Source organism: Halichoerus grypus, chromosome 4 (genome assembly GCF_964656455.1).
Source record: "Halichoerus grypus chromosome 4, mHalGry1.hap1.1, whole genome shotgun sequence".
Lineage (NCBI taxonomy): Eukaryota > Metazoa > Chordata > Mammalia > Carnivora > Phocidae > Halichoerus > Halichoerus grypus.
The window spans coordinates 133,174,366-133,188,200 of NC_135715.1; the positions used below are offsets into that span (position 1 = coordinate 133,174,366).

A 13,835-nucleotide genomic window follows, 5' to 3' on the forward strand; every position below is an offset into this window, starting at 1 on the left:
TAAGGCAGGGAGAGGCCATTCTCTGTGCTAGTTCAGAGCAGTCTCGGTCCCAGAATTCAGGTTTCCCAACCCACTTTGTTGTATGAGCTCATACAACAAAGACACACAGAGATGTAGTAGAAGAATACTCTGAAACTAGAGCATGAGACACATCATTTTAAAAGACATACATGAAGGACCTGTCACCTGTAATTTATAGTTGACTACAATTTGCAGTCCTACCAGGGAGAGAAGTGGCCCATATATTAAGGATCCAGTTTACTCGGCATCTTCTTAAAACAGCTAAAGATCTGTTTCTGTATTAGAAAGCAGACTTATGGATGAAGTAAACATTTGCTTCTTTTTAGAAAAAAAAAAAATTTTTTTTGTTTTTACTTCCATCTGCTCATTGTTGCAAACAAGAGCTAATCAGTTGAGCAGAGAAACAGATGTGCTGTGACAGCTCCAAAACTGGGTCTCTCTCTGCCTGAAAAAGGGTCGTTGACAGGGGACGGTTGCCATAACAACAAGCTTACACCAATGCAGAAATATCACAGGCTTTTTGCACCACTCTTGCCTTCATTAATTATGCCTTTCCTAGCTAAATGACACAATAATGCTATTTCCTTTGACACTGCCAGGACTAGAGATGACGAATGAGATATTTTGTGTTGAAGGGCTCAGAAAGCCATAAAACACTACAGAACTGAAATATTATTGTCATTATTACCATTTTGCTTCCTAAGCTCTAGCTAATGGATTTGGTCCCCAAATAAGAGTTAGCATTTGTTGAGTGCTTACTATGTGCCAGGTACTAAGTGCATTATTTTTTATTTTTTTTAGGAAATGATTTTTTATTATTTTTTTTTTATTGAAGTATAGTTGACACATATTGTTACTTTAATTTCAGGAGTACAGTATAATAATTCAACAACTCTATATGTTATGCTATCCTTACCATGAGTATAGCTACCATCTGTCACTATACAAAGCTATTAAAATACCACTGGCTATATATTCCCTATGCTGTACCTTTCATCCCCATGACTTACTCATTCCATAACTGGAAGCCTGTACCTCCCACTCCCCTTCACCTATTTTGCTCATTGCCCTATCCCTCTCCCCTCTGGCAACCACGAGTTTGTGGTCTGTATTTAGGGTCTTGTTTCTGCTTTGTTTGTTCTTTTGTTTTGTGTTTTAGATTCCACATGTACGTGAAATCATATGGTATTTGTCTTTCTCTCTGTTAGCATAATACCCCCTAGGTCCGTCTGTGTTGTCACAGCTGGCAAGATCTCATTCTTTTTTATGGCTGTGTGATATTCCATTGTCTATAAAGACCACATTCTTCTTTATCCATTCACATATTGATGGACGCTTGTATTGCTTCATATCTTGACTATTGTAAATAATGCTGCAGTAAACATAGGGGTGTAGACATCTTTTGGCACTAAGTGCTTTATATGAATGAATTCATTTATAATCCTCACAATAACTCCATAAAGTCAGTGCTATTACTAGTGCAATGTTTTAGATTAAGTAAGTCACAGGAAATACTGTTCTTGTCCTTGGACAAAGTATTATGATGTCACCAGGATTTGAACCCAGCTATTTAGCTCCAGAATCCTTCCTCTTAACCACTATACTAGCGCAAATGGTTTAATTGTGACCACCAGTGTACCAGATAAGATGTTAACCTTCTCAATTTCAAAATTATTTTGGGTAAGAATTATCCTTCCTAATATGTTGAGGAAAATGTAATCATTCAACATGACACTAGAAGTCATTGTGATTAATACGCAAGGGAAGGATCCAAAAAAATAAAATGACAAAGTTCTTCAGAAGAGAATTTAGGAGATTTAGATTTTAGTTTTAGCTCTGCCACTCATTTTTAAAAAGTGATTGTGGTTCAGTTATTTTAATATGGCTTCAGTTTGGGTAGAAAAGTTAAGAGCACACATTTTGGAGTCAGACCTGGGAGCAAATCATAGATACCTGTTTACCCACCTAACCATGGACCTCAAGCAAGTTACTGAATATTTGTGATTAGTAAGGTGGAAGAAGTTAAAAGAGGTAAAATGAGAAGGAAAAAAAAAAAAAACAGCTTCAAAGGACAAAATTAAGTGACACACTGAACATTTTTTGTGCAGCCCCTGGCATAGTAAGTACTTTAAAAACTGGTGGCTCACAGTGTCTGCACCTCACTCCTCCCTACCTGTCCTCTTCTGTAAGAAGAAGAGATTGGCTTGGGTAGTTTCTGCCTCCAAGCTCCCTTCTATTTTTCAGAGAACATTTACAGTTTTTAGGGAAAAAAAGCCTCTTCTAGCTCCCATATTCCATGGCTTTAGTATTCCTCTGATAATGAAGGCAGGATCTCTCCAAGCTCTCAGTAAGGTTGAAGTGATAAAAATGGTGAGAACATTAGAGTCCATTTTTACCTGACTTTGTTTTAAATGGCTGGGTATTGGGATCCCATGTGCCAGTCATATCACTGTAAGGAATGCAGGCCTTGGTTGCTCAGGAGATTCAAGTGAGGGGTTTAGAACCCAGATCAGTGGCTGGAAGACCTGTGTGTCTTCCCCCAAGACATTTATTCCTGAGATTCTGTAGCCATTTGTGTTCCTGGATTCCCTCCAGACTCCTGTGTCAGCTTCTAAGAAACAGGGATTCCCTTCCTCCTTGTTCTGGGCTGACCCTGCCTGCATTCCCACAGTGGTTCTGCCTTGAAGGGCTCTGAAGCATAACCCAGGAACTTGGGGCCCTGGTGGGTAAAGGGCCCAGGGCAAGGGTGTAATGACTGAGTGCAGCCCCAGCCTTTAACCTCAGCTCCAGCTGAGAGGTCCCCCCTCAGCTGGAGCTCTGCAGGGAAGTTGAGTCATGTGTCATATGTTAGTGCAGAGGTGGGGGGCTGGCCCTGGAGGTGGTGGTGACATGTCATTACCCTCCTCCTGGTGGGTCTAAATATAGAACTCCCTCTGAGGGCTTCAGCTCCCAGATGTGCAGAAGCATGTGAGGCCCAGAGCAGAAGCCTCATATCCCTTCTACCCCTACCATCCCCCACTCAGTGCTGAGCAAGAAGTATCAAAATAATGGCCTCTGTGAACATTTGGAGCTTTCCAGGCTGTCCTCCCACCCCTCTGGGGAGGTGAGAAGGGCCAAACTGTTCTTGTTTGCTGAAGTGCTTGCTGAAGGAATGTCAGACCCGGCCTTGGCTCTTCCTGAGCTCTGAGTCCCAAGTTACCTGGTGGCTATACTCCCATCAGTGCCTCCACTGGCCTGCCCAGGGCCCAGGGGCTCGGCCCCATGAAAGGGAGTTCATGCCTAGGCCAGACCCTACATTTGATCTTTTGCCTGATGGTCACTGAGCTGGAGGAGGAAGCAAAGGGAGGAGGGTATTCAGCCTTCGGAATGGGATCCCAGAGGAGCCTTGGGGTGGGGGTGAGGCAGGAGCAGGTGGGGTGTGGGGAGACTAGTATTTGTGGTGCTGTATTATGTCCCAGGTTTTTTCCACACCTTCTTTAGTCTTAGAAGGTTAAAGGAAATGACTATCTGGTAGGAATGTATGACATTCCCAAGGGCATCCTGGTTTGCATGGTGATATCAGCCTGTGAGAGGATAGAATCCAGAGACAACTTGCAAATAAAGAGGTATGCCTACGTTGGAGCATTCAGATATTCTATTTGATTTGCTTCCCTTCCTATTTTTCAGATGTATTATGGAGGAGAAAACTACCCCCCTCCATTAGTTTCTTATTGTGGGCTCATGCTTCAATTCTGTTACCTACTAGCTGTGTGACTTTGGACAAGTTTCTTAACCTTTCTGAATCTGTTTCCTCACTGGGGTAATTAAACCTGACCTAGCAAGCTGTAAAATGAACTGAACTGTATAACTGCTACTCATTATTTCCTTAACTGAACTCTGGTAGAAATGGAGCATTAGCTGGTAAAGGGAAGGGGCAGCAAGGAAGTGAGACGTGGCAGTAAATCCACCTGCTTAAGTGGAGGGTGTGCTTATATGCTCACAGAATGGAAGTTCCTGTGGCTGTGGCTTATGGTACATGAAATCTCTTTGGCAATGACCTAGCATTCCCTGTTTAATAAGAATTCCCAGGAGATGCCTCACTCAGGAGGGTAGTGGGGGAACCATGGAGCTTGCTCCTGGTATGGCCACAAACCAGCTGTGTAACTCTGGACAAGTCACATCCCCACCCCCCACCCCCAGCTCTGGGACTTAAGTTTCCAAGGGGGTTGAATGAATCCTAAGATCCCTTCTAGCGTCCATTTCTAGTGGGGAAAGCTGCTGCAGCAGGGGAGGGCAGTGGGGTTATCTTGGGTTTTCAAGCAAATGTGCTCCTTTACAGCCTTTTTTCTTTTTTAAATTAAACAACATTTATTTCTCACAGTTCTAAAGGCTGGAAGTCCAAAATCAGCGTGTTAGCAGCTTCAGTATCTGGTGGGGCCTGCTAGCCTCCTGGTTCATAGATGCTGTCTTCTCGGTGTCCTTACATGGATTCAGAACCTTTTGAGTACTAGGGACACATAGAAAAATGTGGGCACACTAATTTACCTTTCACAAAAGAGTTCTGTGAATATTGGTCCTGAGTTTGAGTACGGGGCTTATCACATAAATAAGAATAAGTGACACATTCCTGGGGCTTTGGGGAATTTAAGTGCAAAAATCAGTGTTGTGTGCTGGCCTCAAACCCAAAACCAGTCCACCTCTAACCTCCACTACCATGGTGGGAAGTTGGTATTGTGTAGGCATTAATTTGAACCTTGTCTTATTTCTCTAAAGGTATAAGTTGAATGTTAGCAATCCTGAGAAAAGCCTTATAGAACATTATATTTTAATTAGAGAACTTCCTGAATTTCATAAACATAATACAAACCATTTTTGGCAGTTTCTCAGTATACAAAATATAGGTTCAAGTCTAGCCTTGAGTTTTCTGAAAGAACCCCCCCCAAAAAACCCAACCCTATCAATTTCAGTTCTTCTAGTCCACCTCCCCTTTGCAAAAATATTCAAGCAAATCTCAAATGTATCCTCCCTTGAAGTTATATTTCACCCAAGGGAAGAGCCTTCATATGTTTATTCAGTACCTCAGCTTGTAACACTTTAAGATGCTTGTATGTGAAACTGATGAATAATATTTGCCATTGGAATATTTATAACTGCAACTTCCAGTGCCAGAGAAGTTCTGTTTTAGAAATCTTTAAGATCAGTAACATATACCAATTATGCTGCATAAATTACATAAGCAAAATTAGGAATCCTATTTGCCTGCCTACCTCTCAGCCCATCTTATTTGCCAGTGTGTTGACTGCATTTTTGGGCTCAAGGTCAGGCAAGGATTAATAGCTTTAGGTCTATTTGCCTTGCCGATTTTAAAGCTGAATTTAGCTCTTGAAATAACATTTTGCCTGTGTACTTGAGTGAAATTTTAATCTCGAGCTTTGATTATAATTTTGGATCACACAATCAGTTCTATTAAGGTGAGAAATCAGAACATATAAGGCAAACCTAACTGCATATTTAATGACATTTTAAAATATTAGTGGGAAAATGAGATAGTCTGAATAACATCTATTATTTTTTAAGTTTGATAAGCTATTTTTTATAAGAGTAAAAAATATTTTTCCTTATGTTAGATGGTGCTCCTATAATACTACTTGCTTGAAAGTATTGGTTAAAATCACATTATTGAAAGAGATTTCAGCCCAGCAGCACTTTGATATATAATTTGATAAATGGTTTAAGTTAAATATCTTGTTGGAGAAATCTAGGTTTTCTGAATGCAGGAGCTCATATGTTACTGTCTTTTATCCCCTTTACATCTAATCTAATACAGGTGTTCTTTTTAGATAGTGAAGACCTTGAGATGAGGAGAGACTGTTTTGTTCCCTCAGGTTCCTATAGCCCACGTCTTTTTGCAAGAGATAGAAAGTGGATCTTACCTCTATCTTCAGAGCTTTATCAGCAAGCCCTACTCTTAGTCAAGGCTGAAATGAAACTATAATCATGGGGCATTTCACGGGATGGTGATGGCCTAAGAAAGTGAAAGTACTCCCTGTAGCCTTGTGCTTACAATAGAAAGGGATATTGTTGGGAAGGGAATTTCTTTAATTCTTCTTGTATTAATCTCCGGGTACCTCATTTCATGACTGACACTACTTTTAACCTTCCAACTGGTTGATGAAAAATCCCAACAGCAAATAAATACTCTGGAGGAACGAAAGAAATCCTTGAAAATTAAGGCAAACTTTTCAATACTATTTACATTTTCAAGACCAAAAACAGACAACATTTGTTTTTGTTATAGAAATAATTCATGGTCCCTCTAGACAATTTAGAAAATGCAAAAAGGGTTAAAGAAGTAAACAAAATAGATATTACCCATATATCAGTGATGCAATGATATCTACAATTAACTTTTGATACCACAGAAAAAGCTGGGTAACCAGCATTTTCATAATCAGTGAATCAGACAAGGCCCAGAGAAAGGGGTTGCTTGGTTTGCATGGGAAGAAGAGATGCAGGGAGATTAGGTCATTTGCTAAAGTAATCCAGTAAGGGAATGGCAAAACCAAAATGAAAATGCCTGGCTCTGGGATTTTCTTTCACCAGCCAGAGCTACAAACTTTTTCTACAATCCAAGAGCTACTAAGTGGTTTTTTCTCTGCCGTTCCCCTGGTAACTGAGGAAAGGGTCACCCGTCCTCAACAGAAATCAGCCGACCATGCCCAACGGTGGACCAGGAGATGATATGTGTCAAAGCAGTTGTGTTATCAAGTTGTGGGTACAGTTTTACCCCCTGAACTCCTTCATGAGAGCGGAGGAGTTGCTCCCTCTGTGGGGCTGGAAGGAATGACAAGGCAGATTTAGAGAGTCTGGAACTTTGGAATTCATTAGCCTGAAGAAGGCTAAGGAGAACTGCCCTAACAAAGAGGGTTGACCGCTAGCCTTTGCTCCAAAGACCAGTAGAGCTAAACGGTTAGTGAACACTTATTTCTTGTTCTCATGCCCTTCCAGAAAGAAAAGTTTTTGGCAGCCAAGGTGGTAATGACCGACATTTGGGAGGCTCAAGCCCACCTCCGGGTAAAATAGCTATTGCCATTGGGCACTGTGGCTGCTAACACATAGATATTGCTAGTAATCCAAGCATTAGTGTGTTTCCTCTTCCTAAAATAAGCAGCAGTGTAGTCTAAGTGTACCAGAAAAGCCATAAGTTCACATTTCAAGGTAGGAACCCGGACATGCTCCATTAACCAGCATCCAAACAAGTGCTCTGTCGTTGAAGCTCATCTTCCCTAACAGAGGCATTATCACAGCAACCAGCATCTTTTCATAGACCTTAAGACCTTTTACAAAATATTGGCAATAAAATCTCTAAGGTTCCAGCCTCCCATTCACACCCCAGAATAATCTGTTCGCTCTAGCTAATTTGCATGGAGAGGTTATCCTCTCTGAGATCAACCCCAAAATCACTTATTTGGAAAGTGTAAAGCCATAAGAGTATAAGAGCTGGAAGGGATAGCAGGGATCATTCATTCCCACCTTTCCGTTTTATAGATGTAGAAAGTGAGAGCCCTATACCTAAAGAAGCCTCAGCTCAGAGTTTTCAAGGGACTTGCTCAAAGGCACTCAGCTGGTAAATAATGGAGTTCAGACTTTCTGATTCCAATCTGAAGATTTTTCAACACAGCTTCTCTGAAGTGTGCCACAAATTGATGTGGACAGGGAGGGAAGAAAGATAAGACATAATCCTTACCCTGGGTTACTTAGGTTTACTTCAGGGGTAACTGGTGAGATCATCAAGGCTCTGGCCCCTTTAAAACATAAAAAAAAAATGATGAGGTTAATAGTAGATTAACACCAAGTGGATAAAACTATTTATTAAAACTCAGAAACAGTATAAACACTCACTGATATGCCAGAGACTTGAGGATTGTTAAAGGCGTCTATGCAGAAGTATGTAGGGCTTTATATACCTCGGAAACTCATTGAGACTCAGAGAATATTTTAATCTTGGAGCCATTAGGCCACTAGCAATTACTGCAAGGACCCTATCTCTGTTTTGACTCATTTAATGCTATGCTCTTAGCCTTTGCCAGGTACACTAAACATTTTGTAACAGTCCATACACGTCTCATGGAATATTCCAGAAGGCACATCCTCTTCATATCAACCTCCAACATGCTGTGGGACTTAAAATCAACTTTGGAGAATCCATACTTTATAAAATTGACATTTATTAGCAGGTTTTCAATTCACAACACTTGATTAAGGTAGATACACAAATTTGTTAGAGTTCATGATAAACAACCTGGTATCTGCTTCTGGTATTTATAACTGTGTATTAAAACTACAAATTTTGACGAGTTGTGTTGGCAACTAACAATAGGAAGATTTAAACCTATAGAGTTCTGAAATGTAAGATATATTTACTGTAATATAAAACTTAATGTAGTCACTGAAAACATGTATTTTATCGTTACCCTTTAGTATATATTCTGCTTCTGATCTTAATAGTATTTTGCTTTTGTTATTGCATTTACATGTGAAAAAAAAGTGAGCTCCCAAGAGTACAAGCGATTTTTCTACATCTGGTGAGGGGTAGAATTCAGACCCAGTTTGAACTTGTCATACTGCCTGCCAAACTGACTTCTCCTCCTGACATCCCTGATGGCACCATCATTCTCCTGATCACCCAGGATCAAAAAGTCAGTCTTCCTGGGTGTGTCCCTTTCCCTAACCTCCCATATTAAATCCATCTCCATATTAAGTCCTGCAGATCTTCCCTTGAGCTCTCTCTTACGCCTACTCTGTCCTCCCTATTCCACTGCCACCAACATCATTTATACTCCTGTGATTGAAGCAAAGGCTTGAGGTCAAGGAGTGTATACACTTGTCTTGGGCATGTCTCCTCCTTAGTGTGGTGGTAGTGAGGTGAGGTGGAGAGGTATGAGACAATGAGGTGTTTGGGGTCCTGGGCCTGAGTCCATGCCATCTCACCCTGTCTCTCTCTACCCCTTTAACATGACTTACAGAACCTGGGAAACTTGGTCTCAGCACAGTATACTTATTTGCCATTGCCAGTCTCCTTTTCTTAGGAGAGTACCAGAACATCTGATTCAGAGAGCTGTTTGAAAGGTTGCCTTCTCCTTGGGGCAAGAGAACCAAAGACCAATAGACCATCTAAGCATTCTTAACTCAGCTTTATTTTACCTTGAAATAAAGAGAATACTGTGCTAAGAAGAATGGGATTACTTCTCCTTAAGAAATAGTTGTAGATGCAAAGGACATATCAGATAAAGGGCTAGTATCCAAAATCTATAAAGAACTTACCAAACTCAACACCCAAAGAACAAATAATCCAATCAAGAAATGGGCAGAAGACATGAACAGACATTTCTGCAAAGAAGACATCCAAGTGGCCAACAGACACATGAAAAAGTGCTCAATATCACTCAGCATCAGGGAAATACAAATCAAAACCATAATGCGATACCACCTCACACCAGTCAGAATGGCTAAAATTAACAAGTCAGGAAACGACAGATGTTGGCGAGGATGAGGAGAAAGGGGAACCCTCCTACACTGTTGGTGGGAATGCAAGCTGGTGCAGCCACTCTGGAAAACAGTATGGAGGTTCCTCAAAAAGTTGAAAATAGAGCTGCCCTATGACCCAGCAATTTACCCCAAAGATACAAATGTAGTGATCTGAAGGGGCACCTTCAGCAGCAATGTCCACAATAGCCAAACTATGGAAAGAACCATGATGTCCATCAACAGATGAGTGGATAAAGAAGATGTGATATATATATTCAATGGAATATTATGCAGCCATCAAAAAATTGAAACCTTGCCATTTGCAACAACGTGGATGGAACTAGAGGGTATTATGCTAAGTGAAATAAGTCAATCAGAGAAAGGCAAGTATTGTATGATCTCACTGATATGAGGAATTTGAGAAACAAGACAGAGTATCATAGGGGAAGGGAGGGAAAAATGAAACAAGATGAAACCAGAGAGGGAGACAAACCATAAGAGACTCTTTATCTCAGGAAACAAACTGAGGGTTGCTGGAGTGGTGGGGGGTGGGAGGGATGGAGTGGCTGGGTGATAGACATTGGGGAGGGTATGTGCTATGGTGAGCGCTGTGAAGTGTGCAAGACTGTTGAATCATAGAACTGTACCCCTGAAACAAATAATACATTATATGTTAATTAAAAAAAAGAAATAGTTGTAGATTTTGGTGTTGGATAGATAAGGAATCCAGGATGTGTTGACCTCAGTTGTGATGCATCCTCTTAGGGTGTGTCTATGAATCCCATCACACATGTAGCCCACATAAAGGGTCTTTTACTTCTGTGAAAGATCGGTCCTGAAAGAGACTCCTTCTGAGGGGATGGGAGTTTAAGTGACAAAAATCTCAAGAAACCTGGTTAAATTTATTCAAAATATGAGGGCAGAAGCTGATAATTCAGCCATTCTTTGAACATAACCTTTATTGTGTAGAACACTTGCCATATTATAATGATTTGTTTACTTGTCTCTGCCTGGTTTCAAATTCTGACCCTTGCAATGACTAGCTATGGGCCATGGGTAAGCTATTTAACTGCGCTATGCTTTAGTTTCCACACCTATGCAAAGTGATGATAGCACCTACCTCATAGAAGATTATGAAGATTAAATTCAGAGTGAATTTAGCTTTCTCTCCCTAGGACCTGGTACCATGCCTGACTCATGGGTACTCAGTAATTATTTGTGAATTATTTTAGTAGCAAAATTTTCTGTAAACTTGTTTGGAAAGCTGATCTTAAAGAAGTTCTTTGTTGAATTACAAAGTTTTGGGAGGAGAATTTGGCCAAGAGAAACTTTTCTATTAGTCAGACAGAACTGAAGATAAGGTCTGTAAAGAGAAGTTGAAACCAGATAAATGTTTTGAATGTTTTATGACTGCACTTGTGAAACATTAGGATATCTCCATTCCCACATTTGGATGGGTTCTTGGAATTGCCTTCTGTGTCCCATCCAAGATGGCTAGAAGTTGATTTGAATTTCTTCCCAGAAGGTGTGGACTTTGGGCACTAGTGACTTTCTGTTGTCTTGCTTCCCCTGGCATGGTCTCCCTCTAATATCCCAAGCATTTGGAGCCCATATCCTTTATTGGATATGCTAGTACACATTGTCTTAGGACATTTAGAGTGGACATGGTTTGTTATTTACTTATTATAGGCTCACTTCAAATTTTAATTGGCCGTAGCTTTTGTTGGAGAAGGACAGAGTCTTATTTTCTTTCCCTCATAGGAACGTGTAAGAATGGTGAACTATTTGCTGATTGATAGGTCTAAAGTTATGTTTAGAAATGTTTAGAAATGTCATTTCTGAAAGGGAAGCTGTTGAATAGCCTTCTTTGGAGATCTTTAAAAATAGCAGTGTTTCTCACCTGCTTGGGGTATGAAAGGGAGGTCTTTGGGGGCTATGAAATGGCTTCTGCTTCTGAAGTTGGAATTATTTGAACTTTAGTTTGAATGCACATTTGAAAATCACGTGTTAAAATGGCAGGATATTCTATGGCAGGTTAGTCTATTCAGAAAATAGGGCTGGTATCAGGCCAGGGATGTAGGAATATGAAAAGGCATACTTCAGTTCAGAAACCAGAAGATAAGGGTAGAGGGCAGTTATAGGAGCAAAAGCACCAGGTCTCAGGCAAGATGGTAGGCATATTTGTCATTGCAAGTCCAATTAAGTGGGTCTGGCCAAGAGGAGATATAATAGTTTTCTGTCACTGCAAACTATAGTATTGCACATGTGAGGCTTAAAACAACACACATTTATTCTCCAGGTCATTAGTCAGGTACAAGACTCACCTGGCTAAAATGAACTCCATCTGGAATTCTCACCGGCATCTCAGACTTAACATGTCCTACCTAAATGGAGCTCCTGCCTTTCAACCCAAAGCTATTTCTCCTCCTGTTTTCCCCATCTCATCAAATACCAGTTCCATTCTGGAATTGCTCAGTCAAAAACTGTGGACTCGTCTTCAACTCCTCTTTCTCATAAGCTCCAGTCAGCAAATCTAGTTGGCTCTGCCTTCAAAATTACATAATCAGTCTGATTATTTCTGTCTGCAGTTTGTATTCTTGTAGTAGCATTTTAAGCTGGTTTTGCTTCTTCTACTCATGTCCCATTTTAATGTATCCTCAGCACACCAGCCAGAGTGATTCTGCTAACAGGTAAGCCAAATCTGTCACTCTGCTCTTCATGGCCAGTTGACCCATCTTACTCAGAATCAAAGCCAAATGCCTTCTGGTGGCGTATCAGGGCAGGCAGGCCTGTCACTCTGGCCCCCCAGTGCTCTTCAGGGATGTCGCTTGTCTACCTCATAGGCTGTTTGGAGCAGTACAGAGTTTCCTACCTGCCTGTAGCCAAGGGTCATCCTTGGTTGAGGAGGCCGATTTCAGGTCAAATAGGGACACCTGGTTCCTCCACATTCTCTGGTCTACCCCAACCTTCTTCCAGCCCCACTGTGATAGCCACAAGTCTGAGTGGAGGGGCTTTTCCTGACTCAAAAAGTTGATGGAAAGAGATTTCCTCACAGGGTTCCATGTTCCCCGAACCAGGGAAAAACCCAGGGGCATTTTCTAGTTCTGCTGCCCTTGTACCCAGTCAAGCCAGTAACGGAAGAAGCAGCTGCTACTGAAATACAAACCAGTTGTTGGGGTTGGTGGAGGGGGCAGATGTTCTTAGAAAAAAGGGATGGAAGGGAATGGTTCCTATTTTATGTTAACCACATCAGTCTTCCAGTCTTCAAACATCTTTCTGCTCAATTGGCCACACTCCTGGGGATTTTGTGCAGGAAACAAACATCTTTGCAAGCAACTGTTCCTTGCTGTTGAATTCAGCAGCTGGTAATGAGGTGAAGGATGCAGACAAAGCCTTTCCTTAAGGGATGTCAGAGCGAGCTCAGTGAGGTATGCACCCTTGTGTCTCCCCTTGCACTGTGCTTGGTACCTAGAGGGTTCAATGTATGTTTATTGTACTGAAAGGACACATTTTAAAAAGTTAATGAACACCCAGATGATAAATCAGTCACACACAAATAAGGTCTAGATAACACATACCTTACTATCACTGGAATTCAGTATCATTGTAACCAAGGGAACTAAGAGGGGGCTAAGATGGTCCAAGGGTCTTTTAGGACATCTGAGGTGGCAGTGGGGTTGATGTGTTTTGCTTTTGTCTGATAGGTCATTGCTTGTGAGCAGCAGTATGACTCTTCCTATGACGCTCGGTGTGACGTCTGGTCCTTGGGGATCACAGCTATTGAACTGGGGGATGGAGACCCTCCCCTCTTTGACATGCATCCTGTGAAAACGCTTTTTAAGATTCCAAGGTAGGACACAAGATGGCGCTCTTGGCTCATTAGTTCTTTGTGAAAGAGGTTGGTTAAGAGGGATAATAAATAGTTCGTAAACAATTTCTGGCCGAACCTGAGAAAACCTGGTTGTAAAATGTATTTCTTTTGGGGGAAAATAGGGGAAGTCGAGGAGGAAAGAGGATGGATGTTCCTGAAAGACAGCGTATCCCGAGGAAAAATAGGACCGTGTTGTAACCATTGCATATATTTTCAGTACTCTGATTTTTCTGAGATACTTGTTTATTGTGCTTTGCACAAGAGGACTAAAAATGCAGTTTTGGATTAAGTAATCTGTCTAAATACTGGTGTTTTCTTTTTAATTATATAATCACATCTGGTCATTTTGTTTGTTTGACTCTTTCTCGAGTATTCAGGAAAATTTGGGGATGAAAAACTGTGTATTATATTTTCATATCCACTCAGAGCAGCACTA

At 41.1% G+C, this 13,835-nt stretch overlaps 1 protein-coding gene across 1 annotated transcript in view; it reads left to right on the plus strand.

Moving 5' to 3' along the window:
• MYO3B (myosin IIIB) overlaps positions 1–13,835 on the plus strand; it is a 394,785-nt gene that overhangs the window by 20,410 nt on the left and 360,540 nt on the right. The window contains exon 6 of the mRNA XM_078070027.1: positions 13,233–13,378. Coding sequence (XP_077926153.1) covers positions 13,233–13,378 — 146 coding nt within the window. The remainder of the gene's footprint in view (positions 1–13,232; positions 13,379–13,835) is intronic.